Genomic DNA, 24,805 nt, shown 5'->3' with positions numbered 1-24,805 from the left:
CACTGGGCTTCTGTCGCACAGACCCTCCTAAGTCTGAGGGTTACCTGAACAGATCGAACAAACAAAGAGTCAGTCATGAAACTCAGTGTGTAACTCATCAGAAATATAATTTTAAATTCAATCACATGACAGAACAGATGCAAACATAAATCCCTTTTACAAAATCAGATTTTAAACAGAATCAAACAGATATAGATATGCATAGTCCTACCCCCATCCTCTACACACCAACTCCGACCATCCCAACATACCACGTGGATATAAAACACCCACCCAGCCATACACACCACATAGTGTTCATACGACACTTTTTAGAAAAATCGCAACTGTGCTGCCAGTATATTAGCGAGATATCGCCTCACAGAATACTTCCTCCACATGTCACATGTAACGCCCCCGTACCCGAGACCATTGCCGGAGTCAAGCACGAGGTGTTTCTAAACTTAATTCATCAACTAAACAACTTAAACAACTTATTACCAACCATGCATGACAACCAAGCATATGCACATCACCAATATCAAACATAACATAAATAGCTAGATTTATAAGTCAGAATCATTAGCTCACTAAAGAACAATATATTTGGCCAAATAATAATAACACATGTTATAAAATTAGGTCCCTATACATGCCACTCACTTGATAAATCTAGCATATGTGTTTATACTGTCAAGGTGTTGGCTTGATAGTGTGATGCTGCCTCCGACGGTCTCCAACCCTGAGCTAACCTGACAACACTAAAAGAAATGGAAAGGAGGGGGTAAGCTTTATGCTTAGTAAGCTCACATGAAATAATAATAAGCAATTTACTAACATGCTTCCCACAATAAAACTACCTCATTTGTACATTTACATATGTTCTGGTTAAGCTGTTTTCTTGAGTAATAGTCACTAAATCATTTATATTCAGAGTTACGGAACTCCAAATTAAGATCCGTAAATTTTCAAAAAAACTAGACTCATATATATTTCCACCATAAAATTTTGAAAATTTTTAGTCCAGCCAATAAGTACAGTTTATTATTCAAAATCTCCCCTGTTTTGCTGTTTAACAGCTTCGACCTTTCTTCACTAAAATTTATTTATCTCATAGTACAAAACTCGGATGATGTTCTTGTTTGTTTTAATTAAAAGTAGACTCATCCAAGATTCTAGGAATATAAATTATACCCCAAAATTATTTTTCTATAATTTTTAACAATTTTTTCAAGTCAGAATAGGGGATCTCGAATTCATTCAGACACTATCTCACAAGAATTCAAATATCACATAATATGGAATTATTTTGCTTCCCCTGTTTCTTTTATCTGAAAATAGACTCAATAAAATTTAATTACATATTTTATTTGAAATTTAATTCAACTTACACAATTTTTGGTAAATTTTCAAATTCATGCACTGTTGCTGTCCAACATTGTTTTACTACTAAAGTTTACTTTTGCACAATTTCACTTAATCCCTTCCATTTTACCGAGGTTCACTCAAATATCGAGCATATTGCTCATAGATTCAAATAAACATATACTTGCACTTGTTCATCACATAATCACTTTCACATTTATTTTCACTTAATCAATTTCCCGTTGAACTGATCGGAATAATAACAGATACACAATTGCCTGCACATTTTCTCATTTCCACACTTGTAGCCGAAGCTATCTGGTACGCATAATAGCCTGCACTTAGTACTACACATGCGACCAGTTATCCGGTACACGTAGTAGCCTGCACTTAGTACTACACACGTGACCTCACAATAGCTCATTGGTATTGTTTCTATTCCGAAGGTTCAACCGGGAAAGTCCTCACTTTTCAACATTTTACTAAATTGTCCGTAATCAATTTAAATTCATAATTTACATCAAATAATCATTTGATAGGCAGCCACATTTCATATGATATCAAAATATATTAACATAAAAAGAATCGATAGATTATTTATATACGAACTTACTTGAAGTGTCGATCTCACTATCCATAGTACCAATTGTCCATTCATAGTATAATAAGACACAACTCAAATAGAAAATCAGCTTTTAAGAATTTACATAACATAAATCACATATTTCATATATCACTTGTCATGTATCATCATTTTCTTGCACTTCATGTAACATTCTTTCATGTCATATTTCTACATCATAAACACCATTCCATCAACTTTTCCAATATATTAAATCATACAATATATGCAATAATAGTAAGAAATATAATTCAAACATAACATTGCATTATTATTATCATACGAACTTACCTCGATACAAAATATTAGCAATCGGGCCTATTCCTTGTAAACTTTGTTTTTCCCTCGATCACGACTTGAATCTCGTTTCTCTTGATCTATAATATCAAATTAATTTATTTAATACATACATTCATCAAAATAGCATTTAATACGAACTTTGGTAAAATTACCATTTTGCCCCTAAACTTTTGCATAATTACACTTTTGCCCCTAGGCTCGGGAATTAAACTTCATCCCTCATTCTTATGTTTTATGACATGCTGATCATTTTTCCCTTCTATGACAACATCAAATTCTCACTCTAAATGCACTTATGACTATTAGGTATTTTTACCGATTAAACCCTTTTACTCGTTTTCACTTAAAATCGAGTAGCACAAGTTGTCTAATATAATTTAAAACCTCATATTATATCATAAAACACCAAAATACACAAATTTTACCTATGGGTATTTTTCCAAATACGAACCCTAGGTTGAATTATTGCTAGCATAAGCTTAATCAAGTTACCGGGATTCCAAAAACGTAAAGAACTTGAAAAACGGGGCTAGAACGGACTTACTATTGAGCTTGGAAAGCTTGAAAACCCTAGCCATGGCTTCCCCCATGCTAATTTCGGCCTCCATATGGAGAAGATGACCATTTTGTGTTATTTTTCCCATTTTATATCATTTAATATGCAAATTACCAAAATGCCCTTAATACTAAACTTTCAAAAAAATTCCATCCATGTCCAATTTTTGTCCACAAACTTCAAAATGGTCTAATTACCATTTAAGGACCTTTGATTTAAAAACTCATAACAATTAAACACTTCTAACATGTAAAACTCAACTTTTTCACTTTTTACAATTTAGTCCTTTTGACCAAATTGAGTGCCCAAACGTCGAAATTTTTGAACAAAAATTTCACGAAATCATTCCGTGAAATCGTAGACCATAAAAATATAATAAAAATAAAATTTTCCTCGTCGAATTTGTGGTCCTGAAACCACTGTTCCGACTAAGCCCAAAATCAGGATGTTACATCACATATCCTGCCCTATAGTCAGATACAACTGCATACCAGATAAAATAGAATTATCAGATCCTAGATACCAGAATTATTATATCAAACATGCTCGAATAACAGATAATAGACATGTATATACATAATAGGTCATACATTTTGCATTATGTTACATGCATTTAGGTATTACTTATGCTAGATAGCATACAAACAGTTTATCCAATTTCATGCTTTAAGGCTTACTTAAGCCCATACTGACCCCTCGAAAGGCCCACAGTTGATAGGGATGACATGTACGACCCTAAAAGAAACTATTAAATTTGGGCTCACATGCCCGTGTGGCCTACACGCCTGGAATGACCTTACCCGTGTGGCCTACACGCTCGAAATAGCCTCCCAAAATGTGACACACAGCCTCACACGGCCTCAGACACACCTATCACACGGCCGTGTGTCGCACACGACTTACCACATGTCTAGACACACGGTCGTGTAGCTCGACAGACCCAATTTTTGGCTTTTGTCGATCACCGTTTTTCGAGTTTTTCGTTACACGCTTGGTTCATTTTCGACGTGAATACCACCACGAAACCTCTGGAACCTAGAAACATCATACAAATGATTAATTCTATGTATTGAATCACCGGATTACCAAAACCTCAAACGGCATACTCGAAAGTATTAGCCTTATAAACCAAAAACACTTAGCCTTATAAACCAAAAACAATCCTTCCAGAGTTTAACTACTTATTGAAACAGATACGTTAGACCAACCACAACTACACGGTAAAGAAAAATTTCGATCCCCTTGATTAACACCTACCACAAGAGTTCACAACATTAACACACCCGAAAACAAATCCAGTATTACACGAATTTAAAAAACACTTACCTACTAATCTGAACAGGGAACACGAAACCAAAACGCAACGATTTGAACGAACATTTTGCGAAGAGAATTCAAAGAAAAGAAGAAGCAAAAGGTTTGCAGAGAAAGAGAGAAAAAAAAGTCAAGAAGAAAAAGAGTTTGGGAAAAAGAATAAAAATTTAAAATTTTAAAAAATAACTCAAATAAAAGCTTAACTCCTTACTATCACACTACTATCACACTAACCAACAAATCCCACTAAAATCAACCCGCTAACTCTCATTCATTACTATAGACTTTCAATTCTACTACACCACCGATACACACACTTAGAAGCAAAAATTATAATCTTTTGCTCACACAGGAGTTCGAACATAAGATCATAAAACAAGTTAACACCTTAATACTTGAACCAACAAGCTAATTCTAATATAAGTTGACCGTAAATAAAATTTAAGTCAAGCAATCAATGATAAAGTTAGAAACAAAAATAACAAAGTTTTCAAAAATAAAACTTAAATCCTAAAGTTTAAACACGAAACTATATCACTTAATCACTAAAGCATTTTATTATTTAGCATACAATTTATAAAAACCAAGTTAAATAAACCAGTTGGTTACAACCCAATGGTGCACGTTAGAGCAGTGCAGTCGTTTTAAAAGGTGGAGAAACTGAGGAAAAAACGGCGGACATTTCGAAGCGCGCTCTCTCTCTCTCTGTCTAATTTAACACTCTTCCACCAAACGCTTCGATAACCAACCCTCTCTGAATTTCATTTCCCTTTTCCCCATTTTGCCCCTTCCCTTCATTGTCGATTCCCCCTCTCTCTCTCTCTCTTCTCTTCCAATGGAGTCCTGCGCTGCTCTCCGCTCCTTTCACTGTAACTCTCTCTCATATCCATTTCTGAATAATTTTGAGTGTTCTTTTATATGTTTTGGATCTAGTAATTGTATTTATTTATTTTGGTCATATTTTTAGTTGTAGTGTCAATTATAGTGCTTTCGACGCTGAGAAATTTGAAATTAGCTTCAAAAACTGCGGAGATCTGCTTCTTTTTTTTTTTTTCTATTTACTTCTTTTAATGTGTGAATATCAGCTGAGAATGTTAAGCTATCTAACTATGTCAACCTAATTTCCTTCAAATAAAATTAGAGTTATTTTTTTACTAATTATATTTGTTGAGGGTTTGGCGGAAGTTTTGTCTTTCCACACAGTCGGTAGCCCAAATGCCTGAACAGCCGTCGAGTTTACAAATTGGCCAGGTGCAATTGAGTTAGCTAGTTCAGGTGGTACTATGCTTTCCCATTGATGCCTGAGCTTGTAAACTCGCAGGGCTCTTGGCATAGACGAGGCACATCAACAATATTGTTTTTATAACAGTTTATTTTTGAGAGCATGCTAGGTTCTTGCTCCAATAACCGATATTCAAATAATAATTAAAAAGGAAATAAATCTTTGAGGGGAGGTTTAGTGGAAGCTAATTTTGGAAGTTCTTCTCGGAATGTTGTAATTTTCATTTGGGTTTCATTATTTAGGTGGAAGTATGATACTGGGACTATCTTATTCTCTGGTAAAAATATTAGCTCCTTTCATTGATTGCTTCTATTGTTGAACGATGAGGTTTAAAGTTTAAGTATATTATAGAAATGTTTTTTTAACGAAAAGTTTAAGCTTCTTGATTGGTCAATGTCTTCCCTCATCAATGAAAGTGGGAAGAACTAAAATAGAAAAAGTGGGTGCTGAATTTCATTCTTAAGATGCCAACTGAACTATGTATTTGTCTAACTGACAAGCAATAGCGTCAAGTGTATTTTGAACATCTTCAGTATTTGGAATGTTGTATTTCTTGTTCTTTAGAGTCTTTTAGTTGAGATACTACATAAAATCGTGTTTCTTCTGCTGTGTATAATCTGTGGTGTGATGTCCTTGGTACAAATAACATGGTCGCTGCTGGCTTATCTGGTTCTTTGTTGGCATCCATTTATCATATAGGCTTTTAATTTCTTCACATTAGCAAAGTATGGTTGCAATATGTATGCAATTTTATGAATTTGCATTTTGCATATATGCCTTTTTTTGGCCATTGAAAGTTCATATGCTGTTATTAAAATTTTAGATTCTGTAAGTGCTGTTTCACAAGCTTGTTGCACGCTTGAAAGGCCCAGTACATTTCATATGTCTTCTAGTTGCTGGCCAAATTCAAGAAAATCATGTGTTCCAGGCTTGATGTTTGGAGGGAAGAACAATTCTTCTACAAGACGAACTGTAGTTTTAGCATCCTCTGCAAAGACGCCTGAAGCTATGGCAACAGCAAAGTCAAATGGTGACATTATATTGACTTCTGATTAAAATTTTATCTCATGATTCTCCTTTCTCAAAAATTTAATTAATTATAGTTTAGCTGCCACTGAATCACGACTCAGTGCTAAAACTAATCACATTTGCATTTGGGTTTATTCTTATATTCAAACCTGGCTTTTCATTATTGATGATTTATACTGATTGTCAAAAGCAAAACTATTTTTACTTTCTTTTAAATACCTAAATCAAGATGGATTTTAAAGTAATCTATTATTTAGTTACTTTAGCCTTAGCATTTGTCTTGTTTTGCATGCTAAAAGTGTTAATTATGTTTGCCACAGTTGGACCGGAGAGCACCAAGAAAGGCTCATTGGAGAAGAAAACTTCACGGAATGCAACTTTTCCAAATGGATTTGAGGTGATTACTAAATCTCCAAACTGAGTCTTTTTCATTATTGCTTGTCATTGCTCACACTTCTTTTTGAGAACAGTTCACTCTTACTTTTTACTCCTTTCATATTGATCTAACAAAAAGTTCTTCCTTTGGATTCAACATGGATTGATAGTTAACATTTAATTGCTTAAACTGTCAGGCATTGATTCTGGAGGTGTGTGATGAAACTGAGGTTGCGGAGCCGAAAATGAAGGTTACTTCCTTTTCTCTTGTCATGTCAGATGCTTGCATGCTTCTGCTAAACTTAGTTTCGTGTCTCATTAATTAACCTGAAAAGTTTGGCAAAGATATGTCTCAGTGCAGCTAGCCATCTTCAGGTTTTCAGTTGTTTTATGAATTGCATTTTCCCACAAAGTACAATATTTGTTGAATCAGTTATCTGTTTCATGGTGACAGATTGGGGACTTCGAAATGCATCTGAAGCGGAATGTTGGTGCCATAAAAGCTCCCATGTCTAACATTTCACCTACGACAGCGCCATCAATCCCAACTGAACCAATGAATGAAGCAGCTGCTGCTACCCCACCTCCATCCCCACCTAAACCCTCTCCTGAGAAGCCTTCTCCATTTAAAAGCTCTGCCTTTGGGAAGTCATCCAAGTTAGCTGCCTTGGAGGCTTCTGGATCTAGCAACTATATTCTAGTACCTTCTCCCGTTGTATGTGCTGTTTATGAAGATCTAGGGTTATGTTGTATCCTATATCTCTTTGAACATCATTTTTAAGTTGCATCACTTTACTGCAGGTTGGTATATTCCAAAGAGGTAGAACACTCAAGGGAAAAAGGCAACCTCCTATCTGTAAGGAGGTATTATTTCAGTGTCAATTGGGCATTCTGACCTAAAACATTTCAAACATTCTTTGATTACAGATAGTGCTGATGTTGTGGATTTCTTACTATCATGACCTTGTATCTTCACCTGGCTTTTCTTGATCCTCGTAAGTAATAAGTACTTGCAGGGTGATTTGATCAAAGAAGGACAAGTGATAGGATTCTTGAATCAATTTGGTTGTGAACTACCTATTAGGGTGAATTCAATTTATCTCCACTTGTTAGTATTATATATATATACACATTAAGTAGGTGTTCACTGGTTTGTGTTTTGCATTTGTTAAAACAGTCTGATATGGCTGGAACAGTCTTAAAGATCCTCTTCGAAGATGGAGGTATAATTTTATCTGTGCATTTCATATTTATTTCGGTTTAAATGTCTAAAACACCTTTGTATGGCAATGCCACATGCATAATTACTGGAGAGTAGATAAGTTGATTTGCATTTAACTCTTGCCTTTGTTTCAACTGTGTTGAACAGATGCCGTTGGTTACGGAGATCCACTCTTTGCAGTTTTGCCATCATTTCATGGCATCGACTAATCTCTTTCTCCTACCCATGATACTTTTGCAGAGATAATGTCACAAAGTCCTTGGGTATGCATTTTGTTTTCTCACATCATTTTGTGGTTTTACTTATGGAGTGCCCTGAGCATGTGTAGTTGGTGATCTGTACTCAATGTTACTAGTCTATTGAATTCCCAGGATTACCATAGAACAATTATATAAGCATACTATAGATTGAAGAGAGGTTTATCAATTGTATAACCTAAATTCTTTTGTGTAATAAGCTTTTAGACTTTTGTTGCTTTGAGTTTTACATAATGGACTATGACATGTTATTGAGATACTACAGAAGACTAGTTCCACCAAGACCGGTGTAACAGATTATGGGCAATATTATCCCTAGCAAGCACAGCATTAGAAGACCTCAAGTTATTTTCAGCTATCGTCTCATCATCAAATAGCTCAAACTGTAATTCGGGGTCCATATCTTCATTGTTCGTCTCACAAATATTATGCAGAACACAGCAAGCTCCAAGCACCATTGGCAACTCTTGAAGCTTCACCTCAGTTCTCCTTTGTAAGCAAGACCACCTCCCTTTTAATCTAGCAAATGCTTCTTTAGCAACATTTTGAACCGCACCCATTTTTTCATTGAAACCATGTTGAGCCCAAGTCAAATTTTGATGTGTATAAGGGACCAAAACCCAATCCATTAAAGGATACCCAGAATTCCCAACAATCCAAACATCCTTCAAACCCCTTTGGAACAAAGCAGACTTCTCTAACACTTGATCATCAGGCATTGAACCAGGCCATCCAATACAAACATCTGTGAAAATCCCTTTTTGATCAACCACTCCTTGTACTGTAATTGAATAAGAAGGCTTCTGGTTCCTTTCTGTATGCTTTCTATTGAAATAAGCTGCTACATTAACTTTAGGTGCTATAATTGGTACATGAGTTGTATACAATGAACCTCCTATATTTGGTACCCCCGATATCAACTCAAATTCTTCATTAATTTCTTTCATTTTCATCTCATCAGGCCATTGAAGAAACTTGGGCATCAAGACATTGTTTATCGCTGAACATACCTCTAATACCAGCTTATGACAAGTTGAAATCCCAAGTCCAAATCGTTTTGAAACAAGCCTAAGTGGCTCCCCTGTTGCCAACCTCCATATACAAACAGCTACTCGTTGTCGAACAGGTATTGCATCTCTCAGCATAGTATTCTTCTTCATCACCACCGGCTCTAATTCCCTGCATATTAACCCGAACGTCGATTTACTCATCCGAAAGGCCTTTCGGAGCTCTTCCTCCGGGAAATCTTGATGGTTACAACGATCCCACCAATCCTTTGATCGATCTTTCACCCATAACCTCCTTTGTTGGCCCCCCGCCACTGCCACCTCCGCCTTCGTTGTCGTGTCATTCCCTGAAGTCGTTGCAACAGTGGCAGCCAAAGCAGACACAGATTTCCAAGATGGTTTCACAGTTTCAGAGTAATGTTGTTGAAGCTGATCGTAAAACTCATTCATCGCTTGAACTTTTCTTTTGTGATTGGATTCAAACAAAGCTTTCTCTTGTTGGGATTCACTCATCCACTCTGCTTCTTCTTGCTTAGCTTCTGCTTCTAATAACAACAACGAAGCTAGTATATCACCAAACCCACTCTTCTTCAATCCTTCTTCATTGAGACACCCATTGCCAAAGCCACCCTTGGAATCATCTTCCTTCTTACGCCTTTTGTTGAACCCGTTATCCAGGTCTTGGAACCAGGGGTTAGTACTAATACTACAAAAATCTTCAGGACTAAGAAATGAGAAAGAAGAAATGTCCATATTTGGAGGATGGGAACAAAGGGTATTGGAGTTACGCATATATATATATATACATGGAACCAAAAAAGACATAAAAGGAGGAAGGTCAGCGGGTAAAGGAAGCGCGTGGGGGTGGGGTGTGTGAACACGGTGGTTTTGACGGTGACTTGACTTTCGTGGGATTTAGTTTTGATGGGAGTTTAACGCGGTTGAAGGCTGTGTGAGATTGAGAAGAATATTGTTTTCTATTTAAAGAATTTTTAAAGTGAAAAAGGGAAAGTTGGATAGAAGTTTCATTAGGCTTAGGATGGTTGATTTATAGATATAGGAAGGTTAGAGGGAAGTAGCTGAAAAAGGGTAAAAAGTATATATTTAACTATTGGTTCGCAAATTATCTAGTCTCTTATTTCATATTGATATCTCGATCCAATCGGTTCGTTCAATAGGTTTAATGTATGTGGTTTTGAAAACAATAGTTTAAACATTAAATTGATTGAATATTTAAGATTTTTGTCAAATTTAATTTCATAAATTTATTTTAAATTTAAATAATATTATTGGAATTAATTAAATTATTTGAATTTGTTACATATAAAAGTTAAGTGAGCCTGAATATTTATTATCTAAATTCACATACGTCCCTTGAATAATTACTATACAAGGGTTAATATTTGCATCAATTATAGATAGTAATCAAAGTATCTAACTACGAATACTTTTTTAAATATACAATATCCAAATCTATAAAAAATAAGTTAAATTTACAAATATTTGAATTTATACTATACATTGCGATCCCTAATATTAACTTGTCATGTATTTTCTATTTTATTTTTAATCATATTTAGAATATTTTATATTTATATTACAATTGCTTTGTGCTATATTTTAATTAAAATATTTTTATGTCTTGTCAAATAATGGCATAAAGGATACTTGTCCTAAAGTGTGGAGTTGCCATATATGAATAGGAATTGCCAAATGAAGAATCGTGAAAGCTAACAAACTTTGGTCGTTGGTTAAAGAAGAAAAAAACCTACATAGGTTCCTCTTAACATCCTAACTATGTCCAAAACAGAACATGCTATTATGCTACCATCATCAAATGCTTCTTTCTAAATCATGATATTTAACTAACCAAACATCTTCAATAAATGTTTTATGATTTAAATTACTTTTAATATTCATTTTTTTATTATTTATAGAGACTCGTTCTTTCAAAATTTATAGTTATTCCTCATAATTTTATTATTTTTAAGATTAAAAGCGAAATCAGAAAATTATATGAAGGTTCAAAAAGTAAATAATTTTTTTTCTTTTGAGTGAAATAGAATATTATGCTTTCTAGTTGCTTCTTTGGGATTGGGTCAATCTAATAAACACATGACTTGGATTATTTGGTCATATCTTCATACATAAAAGATTAAGCATATAGATATTTTAATCTAATAAAAAAGTTTCATGCAAAATGTGACACTAACACATTATATTTATTCATTTCAACTCTAAAGTCTCTCCTTTTGACTTCTTCAAGATAAACCCATCTCTCTTTTATCATGCTTTCAATCCATTAAACATGACAAACCCAAATTTTAGTTCCTAAAACTAATTAGGAAGAACAAAATTAATCAATGAGGAAAAAGGAATTTCTTGCACTTAAATTATTGTATAAAAGATAAATAATTCCTTGTCCGACGCCATCATATTTAATTAATTCATAATATTAATTTAATAAATATTTATTATTAGTATGGATATCATGCATATATATATATTGAAACATGAAGTGAAGGGGAATTGTTGGAGGGCTAGTTTTAGAAATGATAGCAAAGCAAGAAATAGTGAAAATGAAAGGAGGATGATGTGATTGGAAGTGATAGGTTAGGTTAGGTTATGACTTGATAGGATAGAATTAGAGGTGTCAAATATGTGTAACATCAAACACCATCACTCACGCCATCTTTTTCGTCTCTAATTATCATATAACTCCTCCACCTCACCCCTTACATCATAAATCCTCTCACGTTGACTATATTCATCATATTTAAAGTTCTTTTTTATGTGCAGTGTATTTTCTTATGATTAGTATAAAAATAATATAAAAATAATAATAATGGTAAATTAAATATTATAATATTATTATAGTATAAAATAAAAAAATTAAACATACCATATTAAAAATAAGTACCCATTCAAAAGGATCCTTAAAATTTTACTACATTCCATATTAATTAATCATCATAAACTTCAAATTTAATATAATTTTAATAAAATTACTTGAATCTAAATATTCAAAATATATGATATCAACAAGTTTTCTGTTTGTTTTTAATATCTTTAGATATATATATATTTATATAAATATAATGAGAATTCGTTGATTTTGCCTTTTAAATGCATATTCAGTTACAACTGGATTAATTTACGAAAAGTTGTACAATAAGAGATGAATATTAAAGTTTGGTTACATAGTTCAATTTTTTTTTTCGCATTTGCAAAAGTTTATTTAGAGAGTAATCCGTTATAAATTAATTTGTACAATACGTGATTTAAGTCAATTTACTCATCAAGTTGTAGCCTCACTTCTAATGCAATCTAGACCACTTTTTTCACTGAGACTTTCCCCTTGAAGACTTAGATGTACACTGATTAATAAGAACAATTTACTTACAATAAATTTACATTAAATTAAAAAAATTCTTAACATGAACAAAATAAGTGCTATCTCAATCTCACATTTAAATTAATAATAAACCCTTTCTAAAATAAACAGGCATGCACAATGGTAATCTATGTGAATTTCTAATTCCCTTAGATTTAACTTGATAACATTTTCAATATGGAATAAAATAAATAGAGATTTTGATGTAGTCTCTTAAAGAAAATAAACATCTTCGTATACAAGAACTTGATTATATTGAAAGTTTTCAATATATCTTTCCTTGAATTGGCTTTCTCCATGATTCTGCTTCAGTAATGGGCTATTAAAAATCTTAAAGATGTGCTTTTGGAAAGCCCAACAATCTTGGGCGACAGATGCCAACTAGGTATAATCATTGGTTAGGTTAATGCAAAATTTTAGACCTATATTTTAGGTTTAGATTGGACTAGAAAATGAACTTAAAATTTTATCTAAGCCCGATCTAGATAAGAAAATGCTAAACTCAAGCCTCGCTCGACTTGCCCATATTATAATTTTTTATATTATTTTTTATATAAAAAATAAATTTTAAAAAAATAATACATAAAATATGCTAAAAATATTAAAATAAATGCTTCTCAACAAATAAACAGTACATTATAAAAAAAATCTTTATACTTAAATAACACTAAGATAATTGCAACTTAGCAAATAAATATTCCTCTAAAATAGTAGCAAAATTAATAATAAAATAAGAGTTATATGATAACCAAACAATAACAACAAAATGATAGCAATATAATAGCAAAATGGCAACAACCAACAATAAAACAACAATGAAAAAATTTAGGTAAAATCGGGTCGGATTCAAGCCTAACATATCTTACCTAAGGCCCAATCCATTTAAAAAAAAGCTTTTTTTTGTCCAAACTCATTTTTAGAGTTTATATTTTTATCCAAACCCTTTAATTTTTCGAGTGATCCTTTGGACTTGATCAAATGATCCAACTCATAATCAGGTATAATGCGTACTTAATATATCAAGTTATGTAGATGTAGGGGTAGGGCTCCCATCCATTGAATTTTCCCTTCATTAACAAAAATAAATTATAATATAACAATTCAGATCTAAATGGATAAACTATGAATTTTTCGAAACTCATTAAATAAAAATCATGAACGTCAAAAATTAAACTATGATTTTTTTTAATCTAAAAATGCAAAGAATCAACTAATTTTATCACTCAAATGACTTGCCTTAAACATAAATTTCACTTTAAAAATTTACAAAATACTACTTTGGGAAGAAATTGTCATGTCGGTATAAAAAATTGTGATGTGTAATTATTAATTAATTTTAAAAAATAAATTTAAAGATTTAAATCAATTTAATAAATGTGATTATATAATATTTAAATATCATTAATTTATTTTTGTGCATACCAAAATATATTTATAGAAAATAATTGTGCATTAATCATTGCATAAAAAGAAATAGCGAACACAAAAGTTTTATCCTTCATTCTTCTTCTTTTTTTGTCCTCGTCTTATCTATATGTATGTAATATTATTTTATAGATATAATGTATAAATTACTTTTTTTATTTTATTGCATTTGAAATTATGGAGAGTATGGGTGTAGTTGGTGATGGATGTTGCACGGATTATCATCGGGGTCCATGTGAGCATGGGAAAGACGATGAAGCTACTGATGGCGGCTGCTTTAAATTCTGTACAACACAACAGTTTTGTAGGGATGCTCTTTGCAAAAACAAAAATGTGTGCCATTGTGCTTGTTGATTCTAATTATATGAAAATAAAATTGGTATTAATGAAAATTAAGTTCAAAAAGTACATCAGTTTTTTAATTTAGTTATTGATTGCTTGGTAACGAAGCAAGAGTTAATTGATAGAGGAAATTGAGAACAGGTCCTTACATCAAATAGACACTAAAATAGAACAGGTCCTTACATCAAATAGACACTAAAATAAAACAAAGGTTCCATGAAGAAACAGCGATGAATATCAGAAGGTGTTGTTGGAAGTAACCCAGTGGCCATCGCGCCATTCAAGATGATGTCTCAATCGAGAAACGGGGTAAGCAATCTCATCTCTGGTAGTTTCAAAATAAACCCAATATTTAGATCCCTGTCTCCCGGTGATCTTCCCAACCCACCAACCATCGTTGTCGAAAGCATCCACCGAGTCCAGATAATGAAAAATCTGAGTAGCTTTTGTGAAGGTTACTGGAGGTGGCACTGGTCGGACCTCGTCGGCTGAAACTATCTCAACCAGAGGCCGAGTCTGATCTTCTTCTTCAACCAGGTTCTTGTACTGCACTCTATAAAGAGTATTGTTGTTCAACGGGGATAAGATTTTAGCTTGGTAGTAAGAACCCAAGAACCCTTCTTCCTTGCTGCATACTTCGACTTTATCTCCTTTGAAAAACATCGCCATACGAGAGAGAGAAATAGTGTTGAATGGAGAAGTTTGTACAGAAAACTCAAGTAATCAAGTGTTGTTTTATAGACGGATTATGCCGCCTCAAGTTATTTCTCCGAATTACATGAGATTTTGTATTAAACAAAATTAATTTTAATTTGTATTAAAATATCAGCTTTTTTCCTTAATAAAAATTAAAATAATATAATGTTGAAATCCTATTTCAAGAATATTTTCCGTATCTTTCGTAAATATGATTAAAGCCACTTTTCATAAATAATAGTTAAATGTAAAGTGATAAAATTTTACAGATTTTTTTTGTGTCGGTTTACTAAGAAAAAAAATTGTTAATTGTATGTGTTTAATATTGAACACTAAATAAAATATGAGTGAGGGACTAAAATCATAGGTATCAAACGCAGTTTTCCACATGCCTCTCTCTCATAAGTGCCGCCGTGGTGCCGTCATAATAAAAAACAGAAGCACCCGATAAGTTGGGTGTATCCTCAATTAATGACGTGACCATCTTCTCCGTCTATGACTTTGATTAAGGCAAAATTGAGTTGCGAATTTGGTTCGATACGAAACGATCAAATTTGAATCACCGCGTTTGGCTTCAGACTATTCCTATTGTTCTTCAACACCTTACTGTAATCTCCATTTATAATATATGACAGGCTCGATCTGATGCTCCACTTGGCCAAGTTCACTGTAGAGACACTAAGACATGGTTCTACCAGAGGTACTGCCATTTGTCTTTTAGCATTAAGCGTTCTCTCTTCATCTTCACTTAGGAACGCACTCCTAATTTGTTTCAAAGACATTGACAAACGATTTTGTTGAGACCTCAAATCAGTAACTTGTAGAAACTTTTGAATAACCAGCTTTATTTCACTCCCGCCCAAGTCTCTAATGTAATCTTGGAATACTTGTGGCATATCCGGAGGTGGTTCCAAACCTATTTCCATCAACTTTTCCGAATCTTGTCCCTTTCTCTGATTATTAATCTTCTGCTTCTTTTTGTTGCCCTTCGTCGTTTGTTTCTTTTGCTTGCCGGTCAAGTAATCTTGTTTTCCTTCAACTCCAACTTCATGACAAGATTTGAGACCGTCTTTCTCAATCATCATCTTGTCCTCTTTCTCCTTAACTAGACGAGCTACAAACTTAGGCAATACCATCTGAGTTAATTTGTCTAGTTTCTCGCTTTCACTAGAAGTAGATGCTTCAACATAATTCAACAACTCTAGCCATGAACGATTACGATCATCAATTTTCTCTTTACACGTTAATTTTGACATCTTCAATTCTTCAAAACTTATTTCAACAATGGCAAATTTGTTAATGAAAAACTTTAGTATGAATAAACTAGTACCTATTTATATATATATTCGAAGTTCTAATACATGTCTAATTTTGATTCCTATATTGTATTGAAGTGTAAAAAACTTTTTATCTTATTGAAACTATTTGATTTTGTTCTCAAAAGAATTAATATCCATTTATTAAGATTTTATTGCAGAAGAAACTTCTTTAAATAATAATTCCATTGAACAAGGAATTACAACCTTAGGTGTTAATAAATCCAAATTTTACAATGGAAAATTAATATAATATATAGTTAGTAACTTAGTGTGAAAACTTTTATATTGTTGATTTTGATTTGTAATAATAATATTTAATATTAAAAGTTTGATTTATACATAAATTGTTTTTTATTATTCTGTGATTTTTATAAATTAATTCATTAATTGAAAAAATCGCCTCTAGTTTTAATTTTAATTTATTTTTTACGAGTTAACTTTAAAATTTTAATCTTCGCATAAATTTATGAATTGGATTTTGCTATAAATTTTAAACTTGCTATTTATTATGTTAAAATTACTAATTAAACTTTATTTTGGCATAATAATTTATTTGGTTCTCCAACTTTGTAAAAATATCATTTTAGCTCTTTATTTAAATTTTCAGTCTCTAACTCTTAAATTTATTCTTTATCAAATTGCCCCAAAATGGATGGAAAATTAATTTTACTAACATAGTATATATGTGAATTGCCATGTGGATAATGTGTCAACAATTAAATATTCTTTTTTAAATTTAAAAAATAAAAAAAGATAAAAAGATACATTTTTTAAATTTATTAATTTTAAAAAATTAATTAATTGCTAACAAATATACTTGTGGACTATTTTTTTTTACAAAAAATACTAACAGATAAACTTATATTACCAATAGTTAAATGTAAAGGGATAAAATTTGACAGATTTTTTTTGTGTCGGTTTCTAAGAAAAAAAATTGTTAATAGTGTTTAATATTGAACTAATTGTAGAATTTAAGTAAACTACATAAATAAATAAAATATGAGAGAGGGTCCTAAAATTATAATTTTACCATTTATGTAAAACAACAAAGCGAGCAGCAGGGGTAGCTTTTCATGGGCCTCTCTCTTGTAAGCACCATTGTTGTAATAATCTGTTTTCAGTGAAATCGGAACAGTAGTTTCGGGACTACAAATCCGAGTCCGGAGGAAAAATTATTTTTATATTATTTCATGGTCTGAATTATGATAAAAATTTTGTTAAGAAAATTTTACCGATTACATGTTTAATTTGATAAAAGGACCAAATTGCATAACATGATAAAGTTGAATTCTAGTAGCTAAAGAAAATAGCTATGGAATTCAAAATTGGAGGTCCTTATATGGAAAATAGACCATTTAGAGGAGTTAGTAGATAAAGATGATTATTCATCATTGGAAATTTAAGAAAAGAAAAGGATTAAATTGGAAAGATGATAAAATAAAGATGATAAATTAATTAAATAACTGAATATCATCATTTTCATCATCTTTCCTAAATTAAAGACATGGAAACCCTAGTTATGGGTGTTCAGTTCAAGCAAGCTATTTTGGCTTAATTAGGTATGAATTCTTGTCCCATTTTTAATGATTTTTATATTTCCGAGATATAATAACTTAATTTAGCTATCTCGGGGATTGATTTGTAAAACTATTAAAGTGTTAGGGTTTTTCCATGGATGAGTATAGTTGAATTATGAAATTTTATGGTAGAAAATGAAAGGTTGTTGATAGATAAACAACTTTTGTAAAGGGAATTTTGATAAAATTGTGATTTAGGGACTAAATTGAAAAGATGGAAAATTCATGGAAAAATTCAAAATTTTATGAAATACATGGGCTGCTATTGTTACATGTAAAAATCGGCTAGGCTTGGAATAAGGATTAAATTGTATGAATTTCATTTTCCGAGCCTAGGGACAAAATCGTAATTAAACAAAAGTATAGGGGCAAAATAGTAATTTTTCCAAATATGTGTATTGGATTGAATTGAGTATGAATTTGATTAAATTGATGTTAAATTTATTCGAATAGATTCGGATAGATCAAATACGAAATTAGATCGAGGAAAGAAAAAATATCAGATTAGTAATCTACAAATCTACGAACACTTGTTGAAGTAAGTTCGTATAATTAAATTGTATAGTTATATTTTTAAATTGAGTGTTATGATTGTGAAATATATGATTGTCATATATGAATATTGATCACATATTTGAAAAATATCTGACAAGTACAAAGTCCCGTTTGAACTTAAGAAATTCGATAGATACAAATGACATTGTCATTAAGGGTTCCCGATTAATTGTGATCATGCATGTGTTGCGGACACACCACAGCTCTTACGAGCATCCCTATGTTTAGCTCACACGAGCTTCCAGATTAATGGCTCTTTTGAGCTTCCCGATTAATGGCTCTTTTAAGCTTTCCGTTTATGGCTCATATGAGCTTCCCGATGATTGGCTCTCTGGAGCTTTCTGATAAAAGGCTCTCTCATGAGCTTCCTGATTAATAGCTCTCTGGAGCTACCCGATATTGGCTCGCATGAGTTTCCCGATTATGGCTCTTATGAGCTTCACGTTACATGGCTCACATGAGCTTCCCGTTATATGGCTCGAAAAAGCTTCCTGTTTACATGCTCACATGAGCATATATGAATATGAATTGACGGATTATAGTTTTGTACACTTTGTGTGTACTACCCGTGTATCCATCGATATTTTAAATTGTTCAACGGGCAAAGTTCTGACATGAGACAACGTGGATTTAAAATGAACTATACCGGTATATATTTGAAATACATGGAAATTATATTACTTGATTTATTAAAGCATGAACTGGATGTTACACAAATGTGGAATTTACTTGATAACTTTGTTCATCCATGATTATGGTTTATACATGTGATTACTTGGCTAATGTGATATAGAGATGTGTTTAGGCTATGGCCAAGTTGATTGGATATTTCTTGTATACTTACCTTATGTATGAACTAATGGTAAGTTAATTTTTTTGTTATACGAACTTATTAAGCTTTAAAGCTTACTCTGTTTTATTTTCCCCTGTCTTATAGTACTCGGAATCTCGTAAAGGTTGGAAGTTGATCGGAGCTACATCACACTATCCATCGGCTCATTCGGTATATATAGAATTTCAATTTTGGTTATAATAACATGTATAGGCTAAATAGCCAATGTTGGCTTTTAAATGTTATGTTAAAATTAGCTATTGGAATAGCTTGTCTTGGACATATTTTGATGTAATTATATACGGCCTTATCATGCTTGATGTGAGATTGGTATGGTGGAAAGATGAATAACTCATAAGCATATTGATGGTTGCTTTGAATTGGTATAATAGATACAAATAGGCCTATATGTGCGATTGGGCAAATAGGTAAGTATAATTGCTTGATTATATGTGGAGTTATAATATGTATAAAACTAGATTTTGGCTTGATTTGAATGCCTTGGTATGGCTTGATGACATGTTAAAGTGTTAATTTAGGTGTAAGTGTAATGGCCCAAATTTGAGGTTATCGGAACAGTGGTTTCGGGACCACAAATCCGATGAGAAAAATTTTATTTTTCTTATATTTTATGGTCTACAATTTCACAAAATGATTTTTTGAAAATTTCGTTCGAAAATTTCGACGTTTGGGCACTCAATTTAGTCAAAAGGACTAAATTGTAAAAAGTGCAAAAGTTGAGTTCTACATGTTAGAGGTGTCCAATTGTTATGAAAATTTAAATTGGAGGTCCTTATATGGTAATTATACCATTGGTAACTTGGTAGACAAAAATGGACATGAGATAAGTGAAATAGAAAATTTTTAAGTTAGGGGCAATTTGGTAATCTAGTAATTAAAATGAATTAAAAGGGAAAAAGATGGCAAAAATCATCATCTTCTTCATATGAACGAAATCAGCAAGGGGGGAAGCCATAGTTAGGGTTTTCAAGCTTCCAAGCTCCATAGTAAGTGATCCCAAGCCCCGTTTTTAATGTTCTTTACGTTTTTGAGATCCCGGTAGCTTAATTTAGCTTATTCTAGCAATAATTTAACCTAGGGTTTATATTTGGAAAAATACCCATAGGTGAAAAGTGTTTATTTTGATGTTTTATGATAGAATATGAAGCTAGAAATTATGTTAAACAACTTTTGCTAAGCGATTTTAAGTGAAAACGAGTAAAACGACATAATCGGTAAAAATACCTAATGTTCATAAGTACATGTTAGAGTGGGAATTTGATGTTGCCATAGAGGGGAAAAATGTTCAGAATGTTATAAAACATAAGAATAAGAGATGAAGTTTAATTTCCGAGCCTTGGGGCAAAAATGTAATTATGTAAAAGTTTAGGGGCAAAATTGTAATTTTGAAAAAGTTAGAGTCGAGGGCTGTTTTGATGAATGTGATTATTAAATAAGTTAAATTTACTATTTTAGATCAAGAAGTACGAAACTCGAGGTTAGACAAAGGGAAGAATAAAGTTGAAGACTAAGTTGGTGAATTTGGCTATAATTGGTACCGAGGTAAGTTTACGGTAAATAAATGCAATATTTCAATATTTATTATTAATGCTGTTAATTTCCAGCAATTATGAATTTATTTTATGAATTTATTTGATGATGATCCAAGCATGAAATGATAGAGAATTAAAATTTAAAAGTCCCGTTGATACATAAGGATGGTACTGGATACGAATGTCATGACATTTGGGTAAAGAGATCCCATGTAAGACCATGTCTGGGACATGGCATTGGCATCCTTAAGATCATGAGAGGTCCCCTGTAAGACCATGTTTGGGACATGGCATGGGCACCGAGACGAGAGGTCCCATGTAAGACCATGTCTGGGACATGGCGTTGGCACCGAGATGAGAGGTCCCCTATAAGACCATGTCTGGGACATGGCATGGGCACCATCACGAGAACATCCCATGTAAGACCATGTCTGGGACATGGCTTTGGCATGTTATTATCAGAAGAGACCCGAGTATCCTTATTATTCCAATGTAGCTCAACGGGCTTGTAAACGAATCATGTTCATGAAAGTTCAGTTTAAAGCATAAATGGCAAGCTCAGGTAAGTTGTAAGACTTAAGAACTTATTATACTATCAATTGATGTTCAACGATGCAGCAAGGATTGAGTAAGTTATGCACACAAGTATTCTAAGTAAACAAGTAAGAGAACTAGTATGAGATTAACTAAAGAGTAAACTAGAGATATAGACATTGAGTTTAATTATTTAAGTTAAATATTGTTATTTATTTGCTAGTAAACTTACTAAGCTTTATGCTTACTTCTTTTATTTCTCTTTCTCTTATAGTATTGCAAAGCTACTTCAAGGATCCTAAAGAAGTCGGAGATCGTCCACACTATCAACTACAACTGCTCGGTATTTTATATCGAAACACGTTTGAGTTATGGCATGTATAGGGATTTAGTTATTTTGTATGTTTGTAATGATGATTTTGCTAATGAGTGATGTGTAAGTATTTGATGATGTATGGTTATTAAAATGATTAAGGATGAAGGTGTTTGTTGTTATGAAAGATTAGGTGATAAATTATGCATGGAAATCATGAAAGGATAAAATTTTGCAAAGAAACAGAATTCAGGCAGCACAGTGACGTGAATTTGAAAAATCACCCAAGATAGTATAAAATGAATTATAGGGTGAATGATATATGGAATTAAAGCTTGTTGAGTCTATTTTCATGGAAAAATAACGGTGTAGAAAAAGGAAATTTATATTTTAAGATATATGAATTTTAGTAAGATAGGGTCAGAACTGTTTTTGGAGTCCCCTGTTCTGAGTTTAGAAAATAATTACAAATTGTACAAAAATGGTTATGAGTTGAAATTTACATGCTTAGATTTCTTAATGAGTCTATTTTCTGTAGAAACAAGTAAGAACTTCATATGAAAATCCTACAGTGAGAAAACTTATTTTTAGTGACTAGAGGTCAGGGCAATCAGGTGGTGAAACAGGGGAGACTTTAACTAATAAACTGTACTAATTTGCTGAACCAAAAATTCTAAAAATTTTATGGTGAGTAGATATATGAGTCTAGTTTCAGGTAAAATTTACGGAATTAAATTTCGAGTTCTGTAGCTCAAGTTATAATTAATTTAGTAACTACTGCGCGATTGGACAGATTTGCTGCGAATAATGAAATAAATTTTCAAACCTAGTTTTTATGCTCCGAATTGGTAAGATAAGCTAAGTAATGCCTCGTGCTCGACTCCGGAAACGGTCTCGGGTAAGGGGTGTTACAGTAAGACAAATTAGGTGAGAAATGTGGCTTGAAAATGGTCTATTTTCGTCTACACGGGCAAAGATACGGGCGTGTGTTTCAGTCATGTGTGACACACAGCCTAGCACATGGGTGTGTGGCTTGGCTGTGTGTCCCTTGCATCTTTAAAATTGTAAAACAAAATGCTCAAAATATTCACACGGCCTAGCACATGGTGGGCGTGTGGCTTGACCGTGTGGCCTCTGCACCTTATTAATGCAAGTCAGTATGCTCACACGGCCCAGCACACGAGTGTGTGGCTTGGCCCTGTGACCCAAGTCAGAGAGCACCCTAATTTGGACATTGGTTGGGACATGGCTGTGTGTCCCTATTTTGAATGCCCACACGGCCTAAGACACGGGCGTGTCTCTTGACCGTGTGAGACGCATGGCTTGGCCACACGGGCGTGTGTCCCTTGCACCTTGGAAAAATTTTGATACTTTTCAAAAAAATTTCTGAGTACTCGATTTAGTCCCGACCTATTTCTAATGTGCATTTTGGGCCTCGAGGACTCATATAAGAGACAATATGATTGGTTTATGATATGAATGTGATATGATATGAAATGTTTGTATTTGATCTATAAATTTCGGTAATGCTCTATAACCTTGTTCTAGCGACAGATATGGGTTAGGGGAATTACAACCATGGCGCCGTCATAATTTAAAAACAAAAGCACCTGGCAAGTTTGGTGTATCCTTAATCAATGATGTAATCATCTTCTCCGTATATAACTTTGATCAAGGCAAAACCGAGCTGTGAATTTGGTTGGATACGAAACAACCAAATCTGAACCACGACATTTGGCTTCAGACTATCCCTGTTGTTCTTCGACACCTTACTGTAATCTCCATTTATAATATATGACAAGTTCAATCTGATGCTCCACTTGACCAAATTCACCGTCGATACACTAAGACATGGTTCTACAAGAGTCATTGCCATTTGTCTTTTGGCATTAAGCATTCTCTCTTCATCTTCATTTAGGAATGGACTCCTAATTTGTTTCAAAGACATTGACAAACGATTTATCTTCAAGCTTGAAGAAACTTTTGAATAACCAACTTCATTTCACTCCCACCCAAGTCTTGAATGCAATCCTTGAATACTTGTGGCATATCCGGAGGTGGTTCCATACCCATTTCCATAAACTTTTCCGGATCTTGTCTCTGTCTCTGATCATTAATCTTCTGTTTCTTCTTTCTGCTGCCCCTCATCTTTTGTTTCTTTTGCTTGCTGGTCAAGTAATCTCATTTTCCTTCTTCAACTCTAGCTTCATGACAGGATTTGAGACCCTCTTTCTCATTCATCATCTTGTTCTCCATCTTCGTGACTAGAGAGCTACAAACTTGGACAGTACCATCTGAGTTAACTTGTGTAGCTTCTCGTTTTCACTGGAAGTAGATTCTTCGACACCATTCAACAACTCCAACCACGAACGATGACCATCATGAACTTTCTCTTTACTCTTTAACTTCGACATCTTCAATTCTTTGAATCTTATTTCCACAATGGTTGAAACTATCTCAACCAGAGGCCGAGTCTGATCTTCTTCTTCAACCAGGTTCTTGTACTGCACTCTATAAAGAGTATTGTTGTTCAAGGGGGATAAGATTTTAGCTTGGTAGTAAGAACCCAAGAACCCTTCTTCCTTGCTACATACTTCGACTTCATCTCCTTGGAAAAACATCGCCATACTAGAGAGAAATAGTTTTGAACAGATAAGTTTGTGCAGAAAAAACAAGTAACCAAGTGTTGTTTTATAGAGGGTTTATGCCGCCTAAAGTAATTTCTTCGAATTACATGAGATTTTGTATTAAGGAAAATTAATTTTAATTAGTATTAATCCTATTCAACAATATTAGCCGTATCTTTCATCAATATGATTAAAGCCACTTTTCAGCTATATACGAGGAGACAATAATTAAAATCTGCCGCAAATCTTTGATTTATTAAAATCTCTCTTCACAATACACACACATATATATATATATACACACACTCCTTGAATCTCTTGTATAAATCA

General features: G+C 33.1%; 2 protein-coding genes and 1 pseudogene across 7 annotated transcripts; 1 reads left to right on the top strand and 2 right to left on the bottom strand.

The window, feature by feature from the left end:
* The first annotated feature begins 4,657 nt into the window (after window positions 1-4,657).
* LOC107933295 (biotin carboxyl carrier protein of acetyl-CoA carboxylase 2, chloroplastic) lies at window positions 4,658-10,457 on the top strand. Of its 6 annotated transcripts, XR_005907348.1 has the most exons (11): window positions 4,755-5,005; window positions 6,242-6,448; window positions 6,768-6,844; window positions 7,020-7,073; window positions 7,277-7,537; window positions 7,624-7,686; window positions 7,839-7,907; window positions 8,000-8,045; window positions 8,192-8,307; window positions 8,567-8,794; window positions 9,263-10,457. XR_005907348.1 is itself a non-coding variant. In XM_016865464.2 (9 exons), the coding sequence occupies exons 1-9, from the start codon at window positions 4,972-4,974 to the stop codon at window positions 8,251-8,253; spliced, it is 873 nt and encodes a 290-aa protein (XP_016720953.1). In that variant the 5' UTR covers window positions 4,658-4,971; the 3' UTR covers window positions 8,254-8,517. The 6 variants fall into 6 exon arrangements, 2 of the variants coding, with proteins under 2 accessions (XP_016720953.1, XP_016720955.1); XR_005907350.1 differs by lacking the exon at window positions 8,567-8,794; XR_005907349.1 differs by lacking the exon at window positions 9,263-10,457 and having other exon boundaries at window positions 8,567-9,185.
* LOC107933294 (protein ALP1-like) lies at window positions 8,463-10,133 on the bottom strand (annotated as a pseudogene).
* Window positions 10,458-14,477: 4,020 nt separating the features above from the next.
* On the bottom strand, window positions 14,478-15,290 carry LOC107933280 (protein AGENET DOMAIN (AGD)-CONTAINING P1). The gene has a single exon (XM_016865453.2). It carries the CDS (start codon window positions 15,136-15,138, stop codon window positions 14,707-14,709), a length of 432 nt encoding a protein of 143 aa, XP_016720942.2. The 5' UTR covers window positions 15,139-15,290; the 3' UTR covers window positions 14,478-14,706.
* Window positions 15,291-24,805: the final 9,515 nt, after the last annotated feature.

The sequence above is a fragment of the Gossypium hirsutum genome, chromosome A13, assembly GCF_007990345.1.
Source record: "Gossypium hirsutum isolate 1008001.06 chromosome A13, Gossypium_hirsutum_v2.1, whole genome shotgun sequence".
Classification (NCBI taxonomy): Eukaryota; Viridiplantae; Streptophyta; class Magnoliopsida; order Malvales; family Malvaceae; genus Gossypium; species Gossypium hirsutum.
The sequence above is the reverse complement of the archived record's forward strand: the minus strand, read 5'-3'. Positions and strand labels throughout refer to the sequence as shown.